The 25562-nt window shown below is 42.6% G+C and overlaps 1 protein-coding gene across 7 annotated transcripts in view; it reads left to right on the top strand.

The window, feature by feature from the left end:
* The window catches only part of FOXP1 (forkhead box P1), a 380894-nt gene that overhangs the window by 343848 nt on the left and 11484 nt on the right, over positions 1–25562 (top strand). For 6 of the 7 annotated variants that reach the window (XM_051627372.1, XM_051627369.1, XM_051627370.1 and 3 more), the window contains 7 exons: positions 111–198; positions 6041–6124; positions 14772–14973; positions 15081–15160; positions 15813–15914; positions 20527–20648; positions 22753–22822. In XM_051627372.1, the coding sequence (XP_051483332.1) occupies positions 111–198; positions 6041–6124; positions 14772–14973; positions 15081–15160; positions 15813–15914; positions 20527–20648; positions 22753–22822 (748 nt within the window). The remainder of the gene's footprint in view (positions 1–110; positions 199–6040; positions 6125–14771; positions 14974–15080; positions 15161–15812; positions 15915–20526; positions 20649–22752; positions 22823–25562) is intronic. The other variant, XM_051627371.1, reaches the window with a different exon arrangement.

Below are 25562 nucleotides of genomic sequence, written 5' to 3'. Positions count from 1 at the left end.
TGTGAATGCAGACCTGCTGGATAACATTCAGATTGCTTATTCATCCTGGTAACTACTTTTTCCTTTTTGTTTATCCATTTCACTTAATGATTTTCTGTGTATTGTTACAGACATCTCAACAGTGAGCATGCGCTGGATGATAGAAGTACAGCCCAATGTAGAGTACAAATGCAGGTTGTACAGCAGTTAGAGCTACAGGTAAAATAAAATTTATTTTAATATTACCTCAGTATTAATCAAATCCAATTCTCGACAGCAATAAAAAATGAGTTCTGCTTTTCCCCCTGTGACTGCAAACCAGCTTTCAAAACCTTCTTGTAGTAGTTTTAAAAACCGTCAAAAGAAACTGCAGCTTCATTTCCTCTTTTCTAAACCATAACTGGAAAAGAAATAGAAAACTTAAACAGGCTGACTGGTTGGAAAGCCATCAGTATGTATCTAGTGCTTTTTTTACTCACTTGGGGGGGGGGCGGAGGGGGGAGAGTGGAGGATGGCCCCTTTATTTAGAGTTGTTGATACACGGGGGAAATGGTTGATGTTTATTTCAAAACGCTGCATGACCTGGCTTGTTTGGTGTTCTCTCATGTACTAATACTCTCCATGTATTACTGTTATTAATTATTACTATTACTTTTTGCCATTTGTAGCAAATAATTTTTTTACAAGTGTCAAAAGGGGGTAAATTGGAATACACTGAATGCAATGCAGAGGTATAACCTGTTTGTGTAACTGCGTTTCTAAATGCTTTTGAGTCCTTTCTGTCTCCCTGCATCTCGCTGCTCTGGCTGGGCAGCTCTGACAGTGTGTCTGTGTGTAGGCAAGAGGTTAGCAAAGAAGGGGAAATTAAAACAATGTTGTACATTATATAGTTACCAGCTATTGAAAAACCTATTTTGTATGCAAGACAGCAGTGTAGAGATATATGGAAAGCCTTGGGCTAAGTACAGAAGATAATTACATTTGGAATTTTACTGAGTTAAGTCATTTATAGCTTCAAATAGTTGGAGAGAAAAATCAGCAAAAACACACTTAAATTTCTTGTTGTTACTTTTCAAGATAAGCATTTTAAAAAATGCCTTTTATCTTCTTATCTTACAAATTACCCTTTTTCTTTCATAGATATTTCCTAAATTTTACTTTTAGGAACACGCTGGTCATGACACTCTTTCGCTATTAGCTGAAGTGATATAAACTATTTTAATACAAGTTTTATAAAAATCTAACTACCAGTCATAAAATATCAGAGCCTTGCAGAAAATGCTATGAGAAATGGTCTGTTATTTTAACAAGTTTCTTGGGAATTAGGAAAAAAACAAATAAAAAATCTGAAGTCTTCCTGGGAAACTGAGATGTGAGATGATCTTTTACCAAGATGCAGTAATATTAAGGCTGAAGGTAAATCTAGATTCTTCAGTTACAGTCAGCTTGAACAGCATTAATCCTTTGCTCCTGCAGTCTCTGGGAATGGCTGTGCCTGGAACTACAGTGTGTTAACACTTGGACAGGTCAGAGGTGATACTTGGTTACCACTTCTCCATAAGCATTTGACAATATTTTTGAAAGGTTTCTCAGTGGTGCATTCTGCTGATTGTTCTAAGTGACTAACAGCTACACCCGCACACCTGTGCAGTGCTGAGGAGTGGCCCTTAGCTTAGAGTCATTGCCTGGGAAGGCAGCACAAGGTCTCTGAGACAAGAACATAATTTCAGAGTGGTGTGAGGGACAAAAAATTCTCCATTTGTTTTTAGCCCACTATCTGGGTTGATCTGGAAGCTTCATTTAGACAGGGATGCTGGTAACAGCATGAGATCATCTGTGTATTGGCCAGCAAGGATCGATGGAGATGTACCTGTAACTCCCCTCTTCTCCTGCTGCTTTCATCCTGTTTATCAGTTCTCTGATACTTAGGAAAAAAAAATAAATCTGCAGGTGAGGACTAAAATACAGGTGAAGCTTTGTCCTCCAGTACCTGGTTTATCTGGCCCAGTAGCAGGGTTTTCAGCAACATGGTCTGCAGTGTCCAGCATGTTGGAGCAGGAGCAGCTGGACTGAGACCATTGACCTTGATACTCCTGCAATGAAGCAGTTGCCAGCAGAGTGGTGACAAGCCCTGTGGCCAACTCAGTTTTGTGAGCTAGACAGGAGAGAGACCCAGAGCCTTTCCCACTTCACGTGCAGTCATCAGCACTGAGGAGAAGCTTCAACTTCCAGTAGAGCTGTGAAGCATCACATGCTATTCAGGGTCCAACAGCATGGCAAGACCTAACTTCCATGCCATGTCACAGATGTACAGCCCCATCAACAGAGGGGCAGAATTTAACAAATTCATTTCACCTGAGGGATGCACTCCAAGTTTTGAGTGCAATGGACCCAAATGCAAGCCTTTCTCAATTTATGCTCTTTCTTATTTTATTCTCAATAGTTTTATCAGTGCTGTAGACAGACATAAGTGTAATTCTTTTTAAGAAAGTTATTTTTAAGTTAACCTTTTTGGAAAAAACAGGTCTGATCTGGTTTGTGTTTGATTGCAAATGCCCCTTTGCAGAAGTATCTTGAAGCTTTGGTCTCAGCATTTCCATCACAAACATAATATCACAGACAAGGTAGAGATCTTCTCATATTTTACTTTGTTTAAACCATCTTGATCATTTGTTGCCATTATAAATAGTGAGAATTGGGCTGCTGGATAGAACACAAACACAGGAACATATCCCTATCCTTAGCTAGTTTTTAGCTGGAACAGGACATCCATTTTGCAGCACCACCTTTGAGTGGAAAAACATTTCAGGACAGCAACAAGGCTATGATAAGTTTAAAAAAGTATCTCCTAATGGGAGAACATGAAGGCAGCTGGCCATTTCCAGTGTAGTGAAAACACTGCTTAGGCCTGTTTTCCTAAAGCATTCAGTGACACTCTTGAAAAGTGGATCCTAAAGCTTTCTAGTGCACAGCCTGACTAGGCACCTAGTGGGAGGAAAGAGGCTTTGTTTTGGTTGTCTCTTGCATTACCCAAGACTGATTTCCTTCTCCTTTGTCCTTGGTCTGTCCATAATCCTTCTGCTGAAGTTGATCTCCTCTTGCTGTTGATGTGGCCGTGCTGCTCCTGTCTAATGTCCTCACTGGGTTTCTGTTTTCACATTCCTGCTCCTTTCTGTTAATTTCTGTCTGATTTTCCTCCTGAGTGGTTTCTCCATCCTCTGTGCCTAATGTCTTCTCCTCTCTTGCTCCTCAGTTGCCAAGCTCCCGTGCTGCCTCCTCACCTTGAGCCCCTTTTGGCCTGCACTTTCTGTGCCTTCCCTCTCCTGCCTTTCCTACCTGTGTAGTTTTAGGATTTAACCTCTCCAAGGCAAGGCATGTGTCTTGGTGTCCAAGTTTGCAAAGCACGTACCTTGCTCTAGATGTGTTTTCTGTTGAACCACAATTAGATGCCTACACCCTGGTTGTGCCCCACAGAGGTGAAGGAAACATCATAAATCAGGCTGATCGTGAACTGGGTGGCCATCTAAAAACTCCCACCCTGCAGAGCTTTCCAAATGGGTATAGGAAAAAAGGAATTTTGATGGGACTGTGTTAGGTCCTCAGGCCCTCTGTACAGAGCAGATCTGTCCGTACATGGCAGAACAGTCCTTGCCCAATAATACTATGAGTAGATCAAGAGCATTTTCCTGCCTGTCTACTAATAATCACCATTTCTGGACGGTCTGCACTCCAGTGGGTGCCACCAGTCAGAATTTGCTCCCATTGGTGGCCAAGCAAGCCCTCATGGCTTCTTTCATATGACCCTACTGACCAGAGGGTCAACTAGTGACATTCTAGTCTTGTATCACTGCTGCTTCCTGACCTAAGGGAAAAACAGTTTAAAGAAATTCTTCAAATTTTTTTACTTCTCTTCAGTGCTTTGAAACTGAGAGACCTCTATTTTTCATAATTTAAACTCCTGCCTAACTGGGTGAGTGTTTGAATTCCTAGACTATGACAAAATGCTAGTGTGTGTCTGCCTGAAATGTCGAGAGGATCTTTAATAACCTCCATCCACCAGAAACGACATTAAAAGCATTGCTAAGATGATGAGTTAAAACACTACAAACAAGGGCCCTGGCCAGTCGGAGGAGGTGCCCTGGGGGAATCCCAGCAGGGTGTTTGCCCTGTGCTGCCCAGGTGCCTTTCCTCCTGCTGCCTCGCTGGTGAAGGCAGGAAGCTTTCAGGTGCCTGCCTGTTATTTATTTTGGCTGGAAGATGTTGTTCTTCTGAAGTAGCCTGCAGACCAAAATGTCATGCGCAGATGACCCCGCCAAGCAGCCCGTGTGCCCAACTATGAGTGAGAGATTGCACAACAGAGCTGCACTGAGGACACAGCTATTTCTCAGTTTTAATTTGTTTTGTGTGAAACACAGCAGCTGAGGGTGAGACCTCTCCTTTCTCTGAAGAGGTCCTCAGAGGACTCTCAGAGGGAGAAGTTTCTGCTGCAGCGCTAAGATAAGAGCCTGTCGCTGCCCTTTGGCTCTTCTGTGAAGTCCAGTGCAGATCTGGTGATGAGATTGCAGGAGATCTATTGGAGGTGTTAGGTTTTCTCTCTTGCCATTGAGATTTTTTGACCAAGAGAAGAGCAGCTGTTAGAAAACCTCAGTGATTTTTGCTTTTGCACTTCCAGAGCACACAATGGTGACACTATTTTTTCCTTTATTTTATTCCCGTCTTGGAAACCTGTGTGCCAAGTTCTGTCCCATGGTGATGCCTTTCTGGCATGGTCAGAAACCCCTCGCCTTGCAAAGAGCAGGACAACCTTGACTGTAAGGTTATGAATGGGGATTTATGACCATGTCTCCTTTTATATACACTTATCCCAACTTTACTGCTACAAACAGATGATGGTGATAAGGTGGGCAGGTTGTTTAAAATTTTGCTGGAATGTGAGCACAGTTCTCATCTTGGCACCAGGAATCTGGCTTGTCTAAAGCAGAAACTCAGCTCTGCTAAAATAGTCATTTTTAAGACCCTGATCCAAGTCCTGCTGCAAACAAGACGCTTTATACTGGCCATGTAGGTTAATAACACCCCTTTTTCATTAGCATTATTTCTTAATATCTTTCCACTGTATTTTTTTTTTTTAAGAGCAGCTGGAAAAAGTCCTATTCACACATGCAAAAAATGTCTTGCTTCTAAAAATAATGAGATTTAGTGCCTGGCCAGTGCATTGAAATGCATTGGGAAGCTGTTCTGGCCAAGGTTGCATATGCTGTGATCCCCAGACACCAGCTGGGTGCAGATCTTGGCCAAAAAATTCAAGAGGCATCCAGTAGGAGTTTTGCCCCAACTCTTGGGCATGATGTGAAAGTGGTCCTGTGGTGTTGGGCGCTCTGGGACAATTCCTGATGCCATTAGCTTTTCCCACTGTGCTGCCCTCGGGAGAATGCCAGAGGGATGTTGACAACTCACACCACTGCTCTTGCTCCTCTCTCAGGGCACCTCTGCTCAGGTTCCCAGTCTGGCAGCCCAGGGTGGGCTGTGCCACCTCCTCAAGTAAAAGCCAAGTGGTTCCTAGAGCCGAGGCCCCACCATGGCCCACGGAGGTGCCTCGTGTGGTTTAACCACTGCTGTCTGCAGTCACTGCACAGGCCGCAAGGCCTGTAGGGGATGTGAAAGCCACGCTCTGTTTGTGCCGCTTGTTTTCTGGGCTGAAAGGAGGCAAACACATCTCGGGAGTCGTTCCCTTGCTTGCTTTCTGCTGTGCCTCCTGAGCTGGAGTGGGGCTGGTTAATAAACATGATTCACTGTTGTCTTTGAGCTGTCAGGGCTAGAGTGAAGCTCTTGGTGCCGGCAGGTCTAGCTCTTCTCACTCGAGCGCTAATGCATTTTGCTTTGGGAAATAGTGACACCCAGCACCACGTGTTAGCTTTTCCTCACAGATAGACCAGATACAATTTCCAAACTACTCAGCAATAAAACTCTTCTGTCTTGTGCCTTGGTGCCAGCTGTTTAAGAATAAGCAGAGGCTGGATTTTATTTGTACGAGTAACAGGGTTTTCTTCTCCCCTTTCAGCTTGCAAAAGATAAAGAGCGCCTGCAAGCCATGATGACACACCTGCATGTGAAGTCAACTGAACCAAAAGCCACCCCTCAGCCCGTAAGTACCAAACTGCCGTGAGCAAACAAAACCTCACAACAAGCGTCTCCTTCCTGTTCCCCACTGAAGCGTGACCCGCTTCAGAACCGGTGGTGGGGAGGAGGTGCAAGGTGCTGCTTTGCAGGAGGCACCGCCACAAGCACCCAGGTTTCGTTGTCCCCCACTCTTCAGGGCGTTTGAAAGAAGTTTTGCTCCAAAGCTGATGCATTGGCCTTTTTCTGGCCTCACGTACTAGCCTGTATATCACTTTGCATCAGTCCGACTTGCATGAAATCTTAGGAAGTGTTGGGAAGGAGGTAATTAAATTATGTTCAGTGTATTTATTTTGCTTTCTCCTGGTCTGACAGACATTTACAGTAGAAGAGAGTCTAGCTGCACGTTCTGATGATAATCACGGTTACCCAGTATCAAGTTTTACACTGTTGAAACTGAGAAGGGAAACCTTCTCTGCCCCAGATTACCCTTTGAAAAAAGGGGTGTGGGGGAAGGAAGTGGCTTTGCAGCCCAAGAAAACTCCCGGGCACCCCTAAACCCAGACAGATCCACCATCTTGTTCCCTGACCAAAATGACTCTCCACTGTTGTTTTCTCCCAGCCTCTTAACACTGAAAATGTTCCTCAGAGCATCCAATGATTATTCAAAATGGAGAGAGTGCTTTGCTTCTTGATTTTAAGATTTGTAAGATTTAAAGGTACACTGGCTTTATTTGATTTTGCTTTGAGTCATTGTGTGAAAATTAATTGAGCGTTGACAATCTATAGTTAGTACCAGCAATTTTAATCAATATGCAATGATGCAGCATAATGACAAAGTATTGGTTTATCTGTTTTGACTGATTTTTTTTCTATAAATAAAGCAAACACACACCCATATATGTGTGATTTATGGTGATAGAAATAAAAAGGAGTCAGACTATTAACCCAGCAAATATGGTAGCCTGCCAAGATGCAGTTGGTAGACAAAATTAATGTCTGAAACAGAACACATTACAGAGATAGAGAACATAAAATCATTAAACACTTTGCGCACCCATTTTTATTAGAAAAGGATTTCTCAGTTTCCGTGTAGTTGGAAATAAATGACTGCAGAAGTGCATAGGGAGGCTACTAGACAGAAAATTGTGGGCTATTCAGCAACACTGGAGCAGATGTCAAAGTCAACGGGAAATTTCAGTGCCCTCTTGGAGAGAGTTGAGTGGTAGGGATAAACTCTTCCATTTGAGCTGTTGAGATGCTGAAAATGGTTTGATCCAGTGGATACCAGCCCTCTAGAGCAGAAACTACTTAGAGTCTATCAAAAATTCTTCTAGTTCCTCACATCCATCTCTGCCTGAATGCAAACGCTTCAGCGCATTGTTGGCGAAGTATGTAGACCCAACAGAACGGGGAGGAGGTTTGGTTTCTATAGCTCTTACTGGATTAAAAATTAAAACAGCGGAATAATCTGGGAGTCTCAAAGCACTCTGCCTTGAGGCCTTTCATAACAGCAGTGCCCCTCAGGAGGAAGGATTAAAAACTAAAGGGAGGAAATCATGAGGAGGCAAGCAGCGTTCGGCAGGGCAGCTCGTGATCGATGCTCAGGCGCGGAGGGCAGGAAGCTTTTGCAGGCCTTGTAGGCTGGGGAGATACCAGGTGGTGTCACCACGAGGATTAGTGTTAACAGCTAATAAACAGGGAAAAGCAGTGAGGAAAAAAAAAAAGGGAAGGGGGGGGGGGGGAAAGTGAACGCAGGGGGAAAAGGGCTGTCTTGATTAGTATTAAAAATGTTTTACATTCTGGAAAATTATAGCTTTGTTGGGGACCTCCTACTAAATTTATTTTTAACTGCTCTATTGAAAATTCTGTACCACTAGTCAACATTATCTCTCAGTTGCTCAGCACAGTGTTTCTTTATTAAAAGAAATAGGCATGAATATTTTTGACTGAAAAATTAATAGCTTTTGAATTCATACACAGCAGGTTTTCTTTTGCAAAGAAGTCCAATATCGCTGCACAGCACTTCTATAACCATTTATTTAGAGTCCAAGTCAAACCTTTGACAGCTAGAGCAGTGTTACAAGCCAACATAAAGAACTCCAAGATGTAAACCAACAATAGGCAGTCTGTGTGAGGTTTGCCATTGTCAAATACATAGATTGTTTGGATTAGTTTATGTAAATGTACTGTTGTATTACCCTTTGGAAAAAAAAAGATCACATTTGTGTATGAAAAGTGGTTTCGTTCACAGGCAGCATTATAAATTCCTTATCCTTTAACTTACATGTTAGAAGTAAAAATTGGTGCCTGACAGGCCTATATTGTGTGGCACTCTGTTGTTGGATTGAAACTGCCTTCTTTTCATTTATTGAAATATAGAAAAATTTATTATAGATACCATCTGATAAATCAGAAATTATTAAAATATGTATAGGTGAAGCATTTGAAAATTAATTATAAAATGTGGAAGTATAGTGTTTTGCATAAATTGTGCTTTCCTAGTGAAAAAAATACACAGGCATTGCATAGACTGTGCTAGACCCTAGTCCTTTTAACTCAGTGGGATAGGACTTTGGTAAAAAGATCTGATGACCATTATTGCAGTGCAAAGTATTCTTAACATCCAGTAATTAATTTTTTTTCCCAACATAACTAAGGCAAGGTGTATGTTAGAATTAATATTTCATGGTGCATGGGTGGTTTTAAAGGAGAGAGTGCCTGCAAATGCAAACATAGCAGTGAGTTGGGATTTAAAATTACAGCCTTTTCATGACTGAGGAAATGTTTTTATTCTGCTTAAAGAATCTTAAAGCTTGTTTTAAAACTGTTTCATTACTTGTAGGTAAAATTGGCGACTGAGTGTCCGTGTTAACCATGAGCCACTTGTAATCCACACTGATCATTGGTACCGTCTTTGGCTTTTGGGCTTCAGGCAGTAGCTGTGCAGGAAATTTTGGACTGGTTGGACCACAGCCATGTTCTTGGTGGCTGTGCATTAATTGAAAACTTGTCCAACCTTGGTGAAGCATTGTTTGTCCAATCTAGCCATGTCCATCCATCATATGGCCACCTTTGGGTGGCTTTAGCTCCTTGCAGTAATTTTGACCTTGGGAAGGGCAGTGGAGTGGCCCGTGCATTTCTCTGCACCAGTCCCCCAAGGCATCTGTTCAGTAGAGGTCTTTAGTCCTACTAAAGCTGGAGAGATGTAAGGATGTTCTTACATAGAGTAGTGGTAGATGGCCTAAATCATTGGTGGGTAGGAACGCGTGCACCCAGGAAGGTCCCTCTTTGATGGCTGTGTGGTGCAAAGGGCAGCTCTTCTGCTCCTGGGGACCTGCTGGGCAGGTAGGAGAGGGCTGGGGCAGGAGACCACATCAGGAGTTGGGGCAGTGCTAAATGCCTTCTCCACAAATGTCCAACTTTTATCATTAAAATGCCTAATGAGGCAGCACTGTAAAGAAAATGGACATATCTCACAACAGTTGGAGCAGACAGAGTTGTTCCTGTTGCTGCTACATGTGTTGTTTTGGTGAGACTAAAAGGCCTGAGTAAAGTGAGAACAAAGCTGGCTGTGAAGGAATAACTGTGACGGATTTTGTAAGGTGATTTTTTTCCCAAGATAAAAAAAACCAAACAACCACAACACAAAAGCCAGAACAACGATTTCTCAAGAGTTACCATTCTGCTTTTGCTATTAAGATACCTTCCCCTACATTCTATTTTCATTGGTGTTAGTGATCAGCATAAGAGGCTGAAATAGAAATGTAATTTCTTATGGGGGATTAACTAACATTGAAGTTCATAGGAAGGGAAGGAAAAGGAAAAAACATCAACCAACAAGTAATTCTGTACACGAGGTGCTATATCCATCTTTTAAAAACAGACAGCAAACTTTTAATGAAACTTTTGGCACTTTAAATAAAATGCAGTTAGATATCCCTTCTTTAATGTGTTTTTTCGCCCTTCCCACAGCAGTTACAATTGTTTTGAAATACTGTTTTTAGCAACTGTAATAACAAAGCATTAAAAAAAAATAGTCTTTTAACTGCTGAGGTAATGACTGAGCACTTTAGCTGCTGTAGCCATACTTTCTAGTTTGAAAAAATAACGATATGCAGCAATAAAGAGAGATTCTCAAGCACAACAAAAGCTGTTTTTATATACTGGTTTTCATTAAGTCTCACTCCTCAGCTTCAGTTTCCTTAGTATTCCTGCCAATAACAACACCTGCTAAATGATTGCTGCCTGCCAGGCTCTGCATCTAATACACTCATGTGTCCAGACTGAAACAGGAGAGGAAGACACAGCATTTAACAAACTTTTAGGCCCAGCATTAGCTTTCTCTCCCTCCCTTGGTGTCAAGAAAAGAAGTTTCTGCTCCTTTGTTTCAGTCCCAGGAACTTGGTGGAGATAAATCCTCAGCCCCAGTTGGGACCAGAAGGGAGCATCCATCACAGAGGAGTCACTGCCCTGCAGCAGTGGCTACAGCCCCAGCATGACAACTTAGGAATATATATATATATATTTTTTTTTTTTTTTTTCTTTCCAGGGGCTTTTTTATGTGCAGCCACTATTGTCATGTAAAATGTTTACAGAAGAAGAAATCAGTCATAGCACTAGTGGGAGAGCCACTTACTGGAAAAGTCTTTTATGGAGTGAAGGAGAGGGTAACCTCTCTGCCTTGTTTATATCTAAAGAAAAAATAGAAAATCAATCTTCACCTTTAATAGGAAAACATGACTATTTCTTGAAAGGGAAGGTTAATAATAAAATCCTAAGCAGGATATTGAACACTGAAACAATTACGGCATTTATGATTAAGTTAAAACAGTTTGAGGAGCTGTTCTCAAGAAACAAAACTGAACCCAACAAGGTTCAGTGATTGAATTTGCAGAATGTTAGGACTTAAAACTTGTGGGTTTCTGTTGTTTTTTCTTTTTCCTTTGTCTGTTTGGGGTTCTTTGTTGTTGTTTTTCTTACAGCTGGAGGAAATCCTCCCTCCCCCCATCCCCAGTACAAACAGTACAAAAACATTTAACTCTTTAGTGCAAGGGCTGTGGTCTGAAGTATACTTGGAAAGTGCCCCATCTTGTGCCTTGTTGCAGTGCAAGAGTTCTTGCTCATTCAAGCACTAACTCTGTGGCTTGGGCTCCCTCCCCTCAGACAGCAATGGTACCTCGTCCAAAAATTACAGAATGTGGGAAACAGGCTGTTTGCAGAATACCAAGGTGAACAACATTTCTAATCATAGTAACTGGTTTTTAAATAGAAAATGCAAACAGGGAGAAACAGTGTCAAGTTTCCATCAGGAAAAGAAACCCTCCCAGCCCCGTCCCTCCCTGATCTTTGCCCTGCACAACCATCCACAGCCGCTTTCACATTTCTAATTGACACCAATATTAAGATTTAATAGTTTACCATTCAGATTAATAATTCAAGATGGCAACAAAACCAACACCATTCATAATTTGTTATTCTGCTCTAATTCACAACCAATTTTTCGGCCTTTGCCCTATAGATGCAACAAAGAAAGCGGCAGTGAGAGTCTGGGGAGGGAGCTCAGCCCTCTCCTCCCTTCCCTGAGCTTGTGTTTTGTTAACAGCACTGGCAGGGATCGGATCCCGGCTGGAAGAGGAGAGTGTCATCAAATAAAACACGGAAAAAGGAAAAACTTCGCTAGCGATCGACAAGGTCGTGTTTCATTAACTTGTTGGTTCAGGCTCACAAATGGTCGTCGGAGGTGAAACGCGGCAGACTCGCTGCGTTCCAGCTTTTTGTTCTCTCTTTCCTCACAGACTGCAGTCATGTTTAATTTGGAAACTGGGCTCCTTTGGCAAATTAGCAATTAGAACAATTTTGTGGGAATATGTATATGTGTCATTAGTTTTCCTGCAAATTAATAGCGAGAGCAGAGGTCAGGCAGAAATTTTCCACTTGACTGCAGCTTCTCTGTTGAGATTTGGCACTTTGTTTTGGAACGGCCACAGCTGCTCAAAGCCACAGTCTTCCTTTAGGAACTGTCTTTTAATTAGTTTACCTCATAGCCATTATTACAAATATTACTGCCTCCCCTCCTTGAAATAAAATTACTGTTTCTACAAAATATTCCGGTGACATCTTGCACCACTGCACATTGATGGTGGGGTCACTTGGATGCAGCGTTTAATCATTAGATCACCTCCATAAGCATCTCCTAATTAGAGTCCTTACAATACAATTTTATCTGGTAATTAGCTGAGATTGGCTGCTTCCTCTGTAGCTTATTAGTGGCAGCCCAGCAGTGGGTGTGAATCATAGTGTCATTTGTCAAGCCTGTTAAAGCCCCCCCCTTTGCTCGTCCTCTTCTGTGTTTATTCCTAGTTGCTACCTACACTGAACAGCCTAAAGAAATGTAATTTGATTCAGATTCTTTAAGCAGGGAATGCTGACCTTTGTGGATCCTTTCTTGCAGTTCCCTAGTAGAAACAGATTAAATGTTAAGTTTTTACACACTAAGAAAGGAAGGGGGCTCTTTTGAAATGGAGTAGTTGGATCTGTAATGATGAAGCTTGAGCAGCAGTCTTTCTGTCAGGAGGGCCCGGCTGCTGAGCCTGCACTAGAGACGGGCACTTAAAATTGATGCAGATTTGCTCATAGTTGTTGGACTGTTAAAATGTCCATTTAGAAACAGAGATAAAATACAGTAGATTTAATTTCATGGTGAGACCTGTCAGTTGTACTATTATTATTGTCACTGGTCCTTTTATCATACATAATAGATGGATAACAGGGAGACATTACTATATACATGGCTCTAATCGGTGTCCTTAAATCACGCCAGTCAACAAACAGACCAGGCTCTCATGGGTGGCAGTGCCTGTCTCCACAGGGGCTGAACCAACGTGCTCACCTCCAGCTTGCATTTAGCAGATCACACCAGCACAGGGGTCTCTGGGAAATTAATACCTGTATTTCACCACCTTTTCCCACCTCTTGCTGGATTCTTACTCTCCAGCCTCGCTGCAAAGTGTTAAATATTTCCCATTGGAAGGTAGAGCATGTTTTGGGAGCCCCTGGACAGAAAGATGGGTATTTGCAGGCCTGCTGCTCACCAGCTCCTTCCCTTTCAGCAGTGCTTGAGCTGCTGGGGCCCCAGCACAGACAAACATCCCTGGGCTGTGCTGGAGTTTGAGGCTGGGTTTTCCCTCGGTTTCCTCCATCTCACCGGTGGGAGATAGAAGGAGGGAAAAGCAATCATGATTTAACTGTCACTCATCTGTGCCCTTTCTGTGGGCGTTGGGCTTTTTGTGTTGGTATCCTTTCTGTAATGTTAGAGCCATTCTTTTTCCACTACCTTTATTTTGGATAAATCCTATTATTTTTGTTTTGATAAATCCTATTCTTTTTAGAAAGAAACATTATTTGTGGCTATTAAGTCATATGAGGGATGCTAATAGGAGCTTCCTTATCCTGTTACTTTCATACAAGGAAAATTAATACAGTGCCTTGTGGATAAACGTGAGCTGTTTGAAGGCATAGCCTAGTAGTGCGCCTTCCCTGCATCTGAAAAGGTTTAATGTCCAGCAAAAAGGAATTTTAATCATGAGCAAAAGTTGTAAAATTTTGGCCCTGTTAAATTCAGTAGGAATTTTGCTACTGACTTCAATGAGGTCAGGATTTCACCAGTATTATTTGCAAAACTGCCTGAGGGAAGGAAATGTGGAAGGAGTCAAAGAGCCCTTTTCTCCGTCATCTTTTCTGATGTTGTAGTTAAGACATCAGATTGTTTGTTTAAAACACTTCAGCAGGAGTGACCTATTGAGATGGAACATCGTCTTTCAAAGGGCGTTGTAGGGCAAAAAGAAAGGGTCGGGGAGGAATGTGGATGCTGGTTATATAAATAGGGTTGTGTATCAAAAACACTCGAGCTGGAGCTGGGTTTGACACATGTCCCAGAGGCAGTTGTGTTTTACAGCCTGCTGTGGCAAGCTGCCATTCAGCCAGGGCTGGGCTTCGTGCAGGTAACGCTGATGCTTTCTGTCCTAGGAGGGAAAAAAAAGAGTGGTGCCACTTCTGCTGGGCTGAATGCTTGCAGTATTTCATGCAGTGTGATTAATTAAATTATTCCAGTGTTAACCTACTCTGGGCTTTGCTTTTAAAATGGATGAACAGAGGGAAGGAAAAGGAAAAAAAAAAAAGCCCAAATGCTGAAGAGAGAAATTGCATTTTTCCCTAGTATGTCCCTAGGAAAGTCTTGTCTTTTATTTTAAGCCTGATGCCTTCAATGAAATATCCAAGGAGATTGATTAGAGGCCATGCATAATGATAGCACGGAAATAAGAGACATGCCGGGTTCAGATTAGGAAACAATGAAACTAAAATAAAACATTAAAATGATTATGTGCTATGTGAGATCTTGTTCTAAGGTTTAGATAAAAATCCATGATTTGTAGTTCTGGCAGCAGGCTATGTTGGTTGTTTTTTTTTGTTTTTTTTTTTTTAAATCTACCCAGAAATGCTCAGATTTATTTCCCTTTACTGGCTCCTGATGGAGGTGTTAGGACAGCACGTTGTGCCGAGGCTGTGTTGTCTGCTTCGAACCGAGGAAGAGCCCGTTATCCAGAATTTTCTCTGCAGCCCTCAGGTAGCCAGCAGTGCTGTTAGTAACGAAACCCTGGCCCTTCCCTCCGCAGCTGAATCTGGTATCGAGCGTCACACTTTCCAAGACGGCGTCCGAGGCGTCTCCGCAGAGCTTACCTCATACTCCCACCACCCCGACTGCGCCCATCACTCCTGTCACGCAGGGACCGTCGGTCATCACTACCACCAGCATTCACAACGTCGGGCCCATCCGGAGGCGGTACTCGGATAAATACAACGTCCCCATTTCTTCAGGTAAAGGAGTTCTGGTGGTGCAGCCCCTTTGGCCAGGGGGCTTGTTGTTGTCTGCGGCCGGGCAGCATCAGGCTCCGATGATGACAGAACAACTTGCTCTTATTTAGCAGATATTGCCCAGAACCAAGAATTTTATAAGAACGCAGAAGTTCGACCACCATTCACGTATGCATCTTTAATTAGACAGGTGAGCTGAGCCAAACACATGCGTTTGGATTAGGGGAAAAAAAAAACACCACCTCCCTATATGTGCACACTCTGGATTAAATAGATTTTCAAACCTTTGGTATGTAAGCGTGCTCAAATGCTCAAACCTTTACTATAAGGGTTTTTAGAATTGCAATATATAACATAATTGCTTTTGATTAAGTATTACAATACGATGTGATTATTAGGAAATTCATTTCACACAACAGTGAAAATGAGCCTGTTTAAAGATGGCAAGTCAATTATCACAAGCTACAGTAATCTCTGATCCCTAGAATTAATCTGAGCTCTAAATAATTACTGAGCTTTAATCAGCTAGTGAAATGTTTTGCATTTCTCTTTGATTCTGCTTTATGAATGACTAATAAATTAATATTTCTGTAAGGAAACAGAAATAAAAACTCAAAACAATTAGATAATTCCATTTTGAATTTTAGCATTGAACTGTTAAATACAGCCATTAATCTTAGTTCATATTATGAAAACCCTCCTTTGGATTTTCTCCTCCAAATCTCTTCTTTCTTTCTTCCTTCCTTTCTTTCATTCCTTCTTGTATTTGGTAAAGTGAAACTGTGAGTGTGTTTTGTACTGCTGTGCTCCTAACTGGTCTCGCAATCGCTTTGCTTCACAAGGCCATCCTCGAATCTCCAGAAAAACAGCTAACACTAAATGAGATCTACAACTGGTTCACGCGAATGTTTGCTTACTTCAGGCGCAACGCGGCGACGTGGAAGGTAAGGCTGAGCCCACCTCTGCCTCTTGCCTTTCCTGTCTGACGTGTACAGAAGAGACATTGCTGATGACATAACAAATTGTAACGGCGTGTGGACATGAAAATTTAGATCGGCAGTTTTGACACACACTGGGTGCCTTATCTACAGGAACAATTTGATATTTGGCAGAAAAATTCCTCTGCCTTTGAAAACCACTAATTGAATCCCCATTATTGGCTTTTATGTTCTATGATTATGCCACGAGTTCCTCTGTGTGGTTGCTGCTAGCAGTGAAACTCAAGCCCTTCAGCTGGAACATATTAGGGGAAAAAAAAAAAAACAAAACAAGAAAAAGAAAGAGGTAAAGTTATAGTGTCAGTAGAAGATACACTGTTTCTCTTTTTACTTATGGAGGCTGTAATCACAGCAACCTCTTTTTTCCCCGGGATCTGTGGATCAGTGGATTTCTTAATTGACTCTCTACTACCTTTATAGATCTGTTGCAAACTTCATTTTTTTTTTTAAAATCACGTAGCAGAAGCTTATTGAGCATAATGTGCAAGCAGCAAGCCTCATAATAAGAACTGTGTTTCAGAAAAACAAACTTTATATTTGGCACTTTAAAATCCCCTACCATAACCATCTCAGACACCATTAGATAAGAGGTTTGAGAAGTTAATTTTATTTTATATCTTGGGGGATTCTCCTTCCCTTATGTACGCCCGTATAATAGCCACACTGGCTTCTGAAGCTAGTGCATTTGCAAATTAATAAATCAAATAATGGAATCTTACATCATTGTATAAACAACACCCCCAGTACTTTGAGCCTCTCTAAATCTAGACAACTCTGTTACTTGCAAACTTCAAATGGCCAGGTAGGGTATGTCCCATAAAAGCTGTTTCATCAGCTCTTTCTGTTTTTCCTGTCTCATTGCACATTTAGGATTAATTCCTTCAGAGAATGGAGCTAAAAATGGTCCTTGGAAGTTAGCTAGGTTTTTAGTAGCATGTTTTGCCTTTAATTTAGAGCCCAGTGCAATTTTGTGTGTTTTCAACTTTGGTCTAGAATGTCTTAGGCTCAGGAAGAGTCTCTGTGATTGCTGCTTTGATTCTTCACTGCAGTTGGAAAACATGAGCAGTGTTTCACTTTGCAGCTTCCTTACTATCCAGAAAGGAAATTAACTTTCCCTGATTTAAGATGCTTTTAGACCTTGCCTGTCTTTTGTTGCTGGAGTTCTTCCAGTAGAACTTTTCAGCAGCTGCAGGTGTGGGTGCTAAAGTAAAAATCCTATTTAATTCCAGCAGCAAAAGGAGGGGAAGTGGAGGGCGGAGTGGAAGAAGGCAGTGGACAGCCCTGGCTGTATCCTCTGCAAGACTAGTTTTAGGAGTTAGCTTTGTGCATCACGTAAAATCCAGTCCCACAAGCCACGTGCAATTACAGTGTGCTTCTGCAGGAGAGGAGGGGGGAGGCTAAACTGCAAACCCCTGGGCTTGCAGGAGGGCAAGGTGTGTCCCAGAGGGGCAGGTACCACTTGGAGACCCCTCCTGGACAACTTGACCTTTTGCAGGTGTCCAGGTCCTGCTTCACCTACCTGGGAAGAGATGCTTCACCCCAGGTTCCACCAGGCACTAGCAAAATTGACAACCACTTAAAGTAATGAGGTTTTTGTGCTGAAGACTGCTCAGATTTATGCCAGCCTTCAGGAACAGCAGGGATGAAAATGCAGCTCTGAGTTGGTATGATGGGAAGCCCACAGGGCACAGAACAAGCGCAAGGGGCTTTTTGCAGAATCAAGATTATTTTAATATGTGCATGCTGATTTGTGCTCATTGTCAGCTGATGATTAGGTTGTGTTTGGGTCAGTCTTGCCCAAGTTTTGGTTCAGGGTTTGGTGTAGGCAGGCTTCCCTTTCTTCCTCTTACAAAACCACGGAAGAGTGCAGGAATAAAGACCTTTAAGAAATTAACCTCTCTCCCAAAATGCAGTACAGCAGAGCCTGAGCAGTTATTAAAATAACAAACCCCTTCATTTACTACATTCAAACATGTTCAGGGTAATTTTTCTGCAAAAGTGGCTTGCATACAAATAATTTTAACAAGGTAAATATATAATCTTACAATAATAGCTCCTAATTTTTCTGTTAAGCTGATTGCTGGGGGAACACTATTAACTGATTCTGACAGGTCAGAGGCAATGTCTGTTTGCTTTTATTTTTTGGAGTAATTTGCTGGCACTGAGTTGCAGCCATGAGGCACAGAGGCTGCAGGTGTGGCTGCAAAACGATGGGGTATGGTTCAAATAAATATGTTAGATAGCAAGTATCCAGAGGCAGGGGAAACAAAACCATTTTTTTCTGCCATGAATTCCTTAAATAAGTGATCACATGGAGACCAGAAAGCGAGGGCAACACTTCATGGACATCTCGCAAATATTCAGCTTGTCTGTCTCAACGTACTCAGCAAGAGTTTGATCCAACGGCCTTAACCATCAATTACACATTGACTTCAAGAGAACAAGAAGAGGCTGCAAAGTATTTCTCCAGCATTACATTTATTTAAAGAAGAACACAAATACATGTGCCCAACCACATATTTAGAGACTGCTTACAAACTCAGAGGACTCACTTCGCTGAACTTTGCTGTGTGCATTTGATCAACTGCTGTAAGAACTAGAAGATCAGCTTTCACTGGGGAAAAATAGCATTATTATTCTTGCATTTTGCTACAGACTTGACAGTGTTCCCATTTTCACAGGAAACTGCCTGAGTTACCCAGATGTGGGCCAGCAGCCCTGTGTCAGGTTGCACTAGTGCGGCACCCACCAACAGTTGCTGAGCTGGCTGATTTTAGCCTGTAAGGTGTGGGAGTTCACATGTTTTTCCTCCACCTTAAAATCAAGGATTTTGCCAAAAATTTCAAACGTAGTGAAATCTGGGAGAGGTGGGAGGGGGAAAAAAAATATTAAAACATAAAAGCAGAAGAAAGTAAGGGTAGAAGGAAACAGCCCTGATGGACAGGTTGGCTTTCTGCTGGATTTCTGCCTTGCTGAGAGCAGAAGCATATTCAAGCTTTATTCTTCCACCAGTACACAAGCAAGAGGAGTCTGGAAAAGACGAAGCACCTGGGCCCTGCCATAGAGCTGGGATTGGGCACCTAGAGCCTAAGGAAACATGTTTGCACTGCATCTGCTGAGCAGAGGCAGCTTGAGCCCCGACTTTTCCCCTGTACTGGGGACAGGGACGTGAGGACTGTGCCAGTGATTGCAGAGAAGTGGAAGAGTAGCAAAAGACTCTTAGCCTTCCCCTCCCAGGCACACACACCACTGCCTCTTAATTTACATGACAAATGCACTGTGCATACCCTTTGTTTGCACAGTGATTTAGACATTCATGATTAGAGCTCCCTTTCACCATCCAGACCCGATGTTCATTAAAAAAAAAAAGACGACGAAAGGAAAAAAAAATCATAGTCTCTTGGTTGCCTAGACCCAGGCCATGTGTTTGGCTGGCATCGTGCCTGCTCACGACTCAACCAGATTGACTAAATCAATGGTGCCAGTGATGATGGATGGAGTTTGTTCGCCTGCATATTTTCAGCAAATGGCTTCTTCTGTTTTCCCTGTTTACCAAGCCCCTCTCAGTGGGGACAAGCTCCATGTATAAATCCAAGAGGCTTTGTAGTAGGACATTTGCTCAGAAAACTCCTGGAACAAGGAAGGAGCATGACACTCCATTTGAGGAATAACAAGGCTCTGTTTCAGAGGGAGCAGGGACAGAAGTGCCAACAGCTTGCTGTGCCACGGCGAAGTGTCTCATTGTGTCCTGCTTCAGCAGAGGTCCCAGCACATTGGAGGGGTTGGCCAGGCTCATCCTTCCCCATTGCCAAGCTGCAGAGAGGACATCTGAGCGTGGGATGCCACGAGCGTGGGTCCCTCTGGGTGATGAGCTGTGGGGATATTATCACTTTGTTTCGGAGAGCCCTCCTCATGTTTTCACTTGGCAGAGGCTCAGATCAGTCAGTACAGTAGTCTGCCAGAAATAGGAGCCAACTTCCATATAAGAGCAAGCCGTGGAGGCAGGAGTCGGTGCCTTGCCGAGCCCCTGAGCCCCCCGGTCCGTGCCGTGGGTGTGGAGGGAGGCTCAACACCTGATTCACATTAGTCCAGCTGTGGGAAACCAGGGCAACACCAGCTCCGGTGCCTCTCTGCTAAATTGAGCTGTCTGTACTTACATGAAATCCTTTCTGTTCTTTCTAACTGCTTTCTTTTCCAGGAGAGAAGTTGCTCTTTGCAGAGTGTATATATTTGTTTTGAAAATGTTTAAGCACTGTTCCTCTTGTGTTCCATATGAAATGTGCTGTATTATACAATGTGCATGCTTAAAATGATGGTTGTTCTCATTCACACTGGGGATAATTGATTTTCTAATCTTGGGTTTCAGCTTTTATATTTATGTTGTCTTTGCAAAAATAAGATGTAAAGAGCTGGGGAAAGCAAGCGGGTGTGGGGAGGGGAAGGGGCTTAACATTGCAAAATGAGGACTGTCAAGCTGACTGTGCTGCTGTTCTTGGACAATGATGAGCATTTTCTCATAGAAAGTTTTTGAATGTTTTCTCTTTTATACTTGCTGCAGAATGCAGTGCGTCATAATCTTAGTCTTCACAAGTGTTTTGTGCGAGTAGAAAACGTTAAAGGGGCAGTATGGACAGTGGATGAACTAGAGTTCCAAAAACGAAGGCCACAAAAGATCAGTGGGTATGTCCACCATGTTTGAACTTCTTAGCCTAGCTTGGATCATGCTTACAGTTTAACATAGAGGCTTTTGGCTGCTAGCTGGTGTTAGACCAACCACAGGTGGTTTCGCATTGTTTCAGTTAAGGGAAACCAAGACAAACATCTCATCACTACTGTTTGTATGCCCACCAGTACCCTGACCCTGCTTGCTTGGTGTTTGTTGCATCACATGCTAGTAGCTTTTAGGTGGCAATGCATATTAACCCTCACAAACCATTTGCTTATGCTTATTGCATTTTATTTTCTTTTTCCTTTTCCCTGTATTTGATGTCTGTTCTGTCCCCAATCCCGTGTCCCTTTGTTTCCACTTCATCTCCTTTGCTGCTGCTCTTGTCCCAGGGTGCCATTCGCACCAACCTCTCACTGCATAAGTGCTTTATCAGAGTAGAGGATGAGTTTGGGTCCTTTTGGACTGTTGATGATGAAGAGTTTAAACGTGGCCGTCATATTCAACGAGGCCGTCCTCGAAAATACTGCCCTGATGAAAACTTTGGCGAGCTTGTTGCACAGTAAGAGCTTTTACTTGCTTTAATTTTTTTTTTCTGCTGTTGCTTTGCTTTGCATGATTTACCCATCTCATGTAGACTTGCATTTCATGAAATAGTGACATCACCTTTGCTGCTAAAGAAGCTAAATTTTTGGTTGTTATGTGTATTTTGTGTGTCCTACTCTGATAATCCAAATGCCTGTAGTAGTAATTTTACTTCAAAATGTTTCTTATGGCATCAGTTTCTAGTGCAATATAGACTAAAATAATTATCCACACTAGTGCAGATACGCTGCTGTAGACCTGTCAGGAAGACAGATATATGCCAGGAAAGGCATAAGTTTTAATTCTGATATTTTCCTTTGCTTTCAGTTGTGTGCCTTGTTTTGCAACTCTGAATCAGACCTAGTGTAAGGTGCTTATAAGACAGAAACACTGAATTAAAAAATTTGGAAGTGCAGTGAGACCAGCTGTAAATCATATAATCAACAGGCCACCTGTGTTTACAACAACCATGCACAAATATTCCTGGGTTTCTCAAAGCAATTTTCTTTTACTCGAAGACCATCTCTCGAGGACGAATGATCCTTGCTGGTCACTTGAGAGGGGCTCAATTAAGACTCTTCGTACCATTAGTTATTCCCACATGAAAAAAAAACACCAAACAAACAAAATAAGCAAACCAAAACTAAAAATGCCCAGATAGTGATAAAACTTGGGAGATTTTTTTGCATTGGCACTCTGTCTGGTTTGTATTCTTACTCTTTCTTTTCTCCCACCGGTGGGACCACTGGTGTTCAGATGCACACTAAAGAGAGAATTAATATGCTTGGCATTCATTTTCCTCAAATCTGGCTCCTTACAGAAACTTAAGATGACTAAAGTTAGAATATGAAATAACACACTAGAAGATTTTTAATTGAAATGGCCTTTAGGGCAGCATGTGGTTTTGCATGGTCCGTACCACTGTGCTGTGGTGCTGCAACCCCTGCCATCCTGCCTCCGTGCCCACAGCCCCAAACTGTTTGGGGCAGCAGCTTGGACAGTCCCTCCCCAGGACCACTCACCATTTGCCTGGAAGGAAATAAAGAGGCTCAGATTCTTTCTCACTGTGGTCCCCTGCTCCATGGCAGGGGACTCTGCCGCCAGCGACTTCGAGGATAAATTGGATGACTTAGTATTTAAAATGTCCCGCCATGCTTTTGATCATAGCTTCCTCAGGATGGACCTTTACATGGTAACTGGCTCCCAGACACGACGAGTATTGGAGAGTTTCTCCTGAACGCAGCTCAAGTGAGCAGAGATGCCAAGATGTGCTACTTACGCAGGGTAGTAGAACACATGGTGAGGTAACGTCGAGAGATAATAATGTTCCTTATTTAGTAAAAGCATTAATATGAGAAGCATAGCCTAAAACTCAGATATTTTCTCTAAATTAAAAAAAAAAAAAGAGAAATGAAAGAGAACTTGTGTAGAAAAGCAGTCTCAGCTCTAGTTTTCTGGTGTGGGAGAAAGCTTGAAATGCCCGCACAGAAGTTGGTTGCATTTAACTCTCCTTTTTATGTTTTTCTTATGCAGTAACCCTTCTCTTATTAAAAACATACAGACCAGCCACACCTACTGCACACCTCTCAATGCTGCTTTACAGGTAAGATTAATGACTGTAGCAAATATGCAACAGAGGCGTGTGTCTTCCCCGCTCATTTCAAAATATATTAGCCTTGCTCTAATTAGATATTAAATTTTAATTCCGTTAAACTTTTTTCTTAAGTGCATAAAGCATCATAGTCCCTGGAGGCAAACACATATCAGGCTGCTTCAGCATTAGCTAGATGCTTAGCATTTTGAATATTGTGGCAAAAAAATTAAAAGTTCACTTATTAATATTTATCAGCAGTATCATAATTTCCATCCTCTTATTTCAGAATTTCACTTGAGGCAAAAATACCACAAGTGTAATTACTCTAGCACAGCTATTAATGTGCTGAATGATAGGATACTGTGGCACGTGACCTTCTATTGTTCATGGGTTTAAAGAGAAAGCAGATCATTTTTCCCCCTTTTCTTTTAAGGGCTATTTTTGCATATCTTCCTATTGTTAAAAAATAAATGTCGCAATTCCTACAGAAAAAAAAAAATCATTTTTATTGGTTTAAACTCTACTGTAACTGTAAGGCAGAAAATACTGTTTTTCATGCTGTAGAAATACACAAAGTGTCAGTGCACAATTGATAACTTGCAGCCTAAAAAGTGTGTGTCTCCAAGCCTATTTTCATCTGCTGTGTATCAGGTTGGCTTTTCTTTTCTTGAAGACCCCAGGTAAAGTCAGTATTCCCTATATGAACTGAAGGTACAAATGTGTTATCATGCCCTGAGTTTGTAGGGTGTGTATGTGCTTGTGTGGGAGTTCAAGCCTGTTCCATATAATGTGAATTAATCCGGGAGGCAAAACTGGACGCAGTTGCACGCTGGATATTTGTTGAGGGTCTTTTCTGGAGAACTTCACTGATGGGTGTTTGCTTGGACAACTGTGTCCTGTGGAAGGTTTAGCAGACTTATATTTTCAGAAGCAAGAAATGAATAATTAAGAGAAAAGTCATGTTCTACATTTCTTCAGATTTTTAAAGTTTATGCAGTAACTTCTGAAAAGCAAATGAAAGCATGTTTAAATGAAGCAACTGTAAATACCATTCATTAGTAACTTATTTTCCCTTGAGTCTTGTGAAGCGTGATTTTTAAAGACTGCTTTGTCTCTTGACTGGTATTAAGATTACAAGTACATTTTACATTCATGAGGCTGAAAGGCAAAAATGAAATTATCCTGCATTTCTTCACATTGTTAACTATGTGACTAATTTAAATTAATATGCTTATCATATGGAAGTGTTCGTGTTTTATTTCTGAAGCACGTGTCATTGTCGTCATCTCCATCCATTCTTGTCTTTTATGATAACCTCCAAACTGTTTCAATTTCCCACTTTTCCTGGAAGTGACATGTACTCATGCCCCACCCCCCCCCATAGCATCGTGTGAATTGAGTTGATGGAGAGAAGATCCTGGGCTGAATTTGCTGCTCCTGTGGCTCCTCTGATAAGTGGGGGTGAACAATATTCATTGCACTGAGACAAGTCCTCGTTTAGATTGAAGGTTTCTCCCTCCTCTCTCCCTTGGGTTTTGGGGGGAGAATCCCAGCGGGTGCTGGAAAACCCATGTGGGTGCCCAGTGCTGTGTGGGCAGTTCAATCCTCTCTTATTTTTATAGCAGATACTCCTTGCTTCCCACCTCTCCCTCAGTAAATTGGTTTGCTGCAATTGCAAGTTATCACTATGGGTGAAGAACTGGAGTCGTTATTTTTCCAAGTGCAGGAAATGTGACCCATTCTTTGCATCCCCTAATCACAATGAGTTTGCCGGTTGTTGAATCAAGAAGATAAAAATAATCCTCCCTGTTAGAATAGCTTTTGTAATCATGTGTGACACATAGGGCTGCACACAGAGAGGTCAGTGTAAGGAAGAATAAAAGGGGCTGTGCTGCTGAAGATGCTGTGCTCAGGGCTGGTCGTGCTCCCCCTTCCCATCCCCTCTCCCCCCACCCCAGTCTCCGGCTGTGCTTGCCTGGGAACAGCTCTGTTGGCAACAAGCAAAGAGTTTTGTCCCACAAATTAGAAGCGAGCAGGAGCGTTTGGTGGGGAGTACATTTGCATGAATTCCCCTCCCACGGGCAGGGTTTGCATCATGCAGACCCAGAGCCTGATGGATTTTTTGGCTCCACTGCCACAGCCGGCTGACCTCCCCCCGGAGCAGGTCGAGCGCTGCCGAGCCAGCGTCTGGGGCTCTCTGGCAGTGACATGGCTCAGGGAGCTGCAGATGATGTCAGCTGTATCCGGCTGGGATAGGTGAAATGGTTAAATGTCTCCCAAGTCCCCAGCACTACGGCCTTGGAAAGCCTTGTGTCCCATCCCTTGACAAAGGCTGAGCTCCACCGGGGCTCGGGGCTCCTGCGCTCCCACCGCCGCGCTGGGCACGGCTGTGCCGTCAGCATGAGCTCATGCTGACACACAGTAAATATTAGCAGGCAGAATGGTGGGAATCAGAAGGAAAATATTTAACAGTTCGTTCTCTTCCTACAAAGATTTCCATTTAGAAAGTTAACTCCAGTGTGCCTCTGCTTGGTGTTTCTTTAGAACAAGGAAAAATTGAAATAAAGTCAGATCTGTGGTAGCTCAGGTAGGAGCTGGGCTGCTAAGGCTTACAAGATTTCACGTGGACTGGCTCAGCTCTCAGGTAGATCAGTGCAACTCAGACAGATGCAGTTAGTGCTGACCCAGCTTCGCGCTGGTGTCTTGAGAAGAACCAAACTCAGCCAGGTCGTCCTCCTGCTGGGTGCCC

Source organism: Apus apus, chromosome 9 (assembly GCF_020740795.1).
Source record: "Apus apus isolate bApuApu2 chromosome 9, bApuApu2.pri.cur, whole genome shotgun sequence".
Classification (NCBI taxonomy): Eukaryota; Metazoa; Chordata; class Aves; order Apodiformes; family Apodidae; genus Apus; species Apus apus.
The sequence above is the reverse complement of the archived record's forward strand: the minus strand, read 5'-3'. Positions and strand labels throughout refer to the sequence as shown.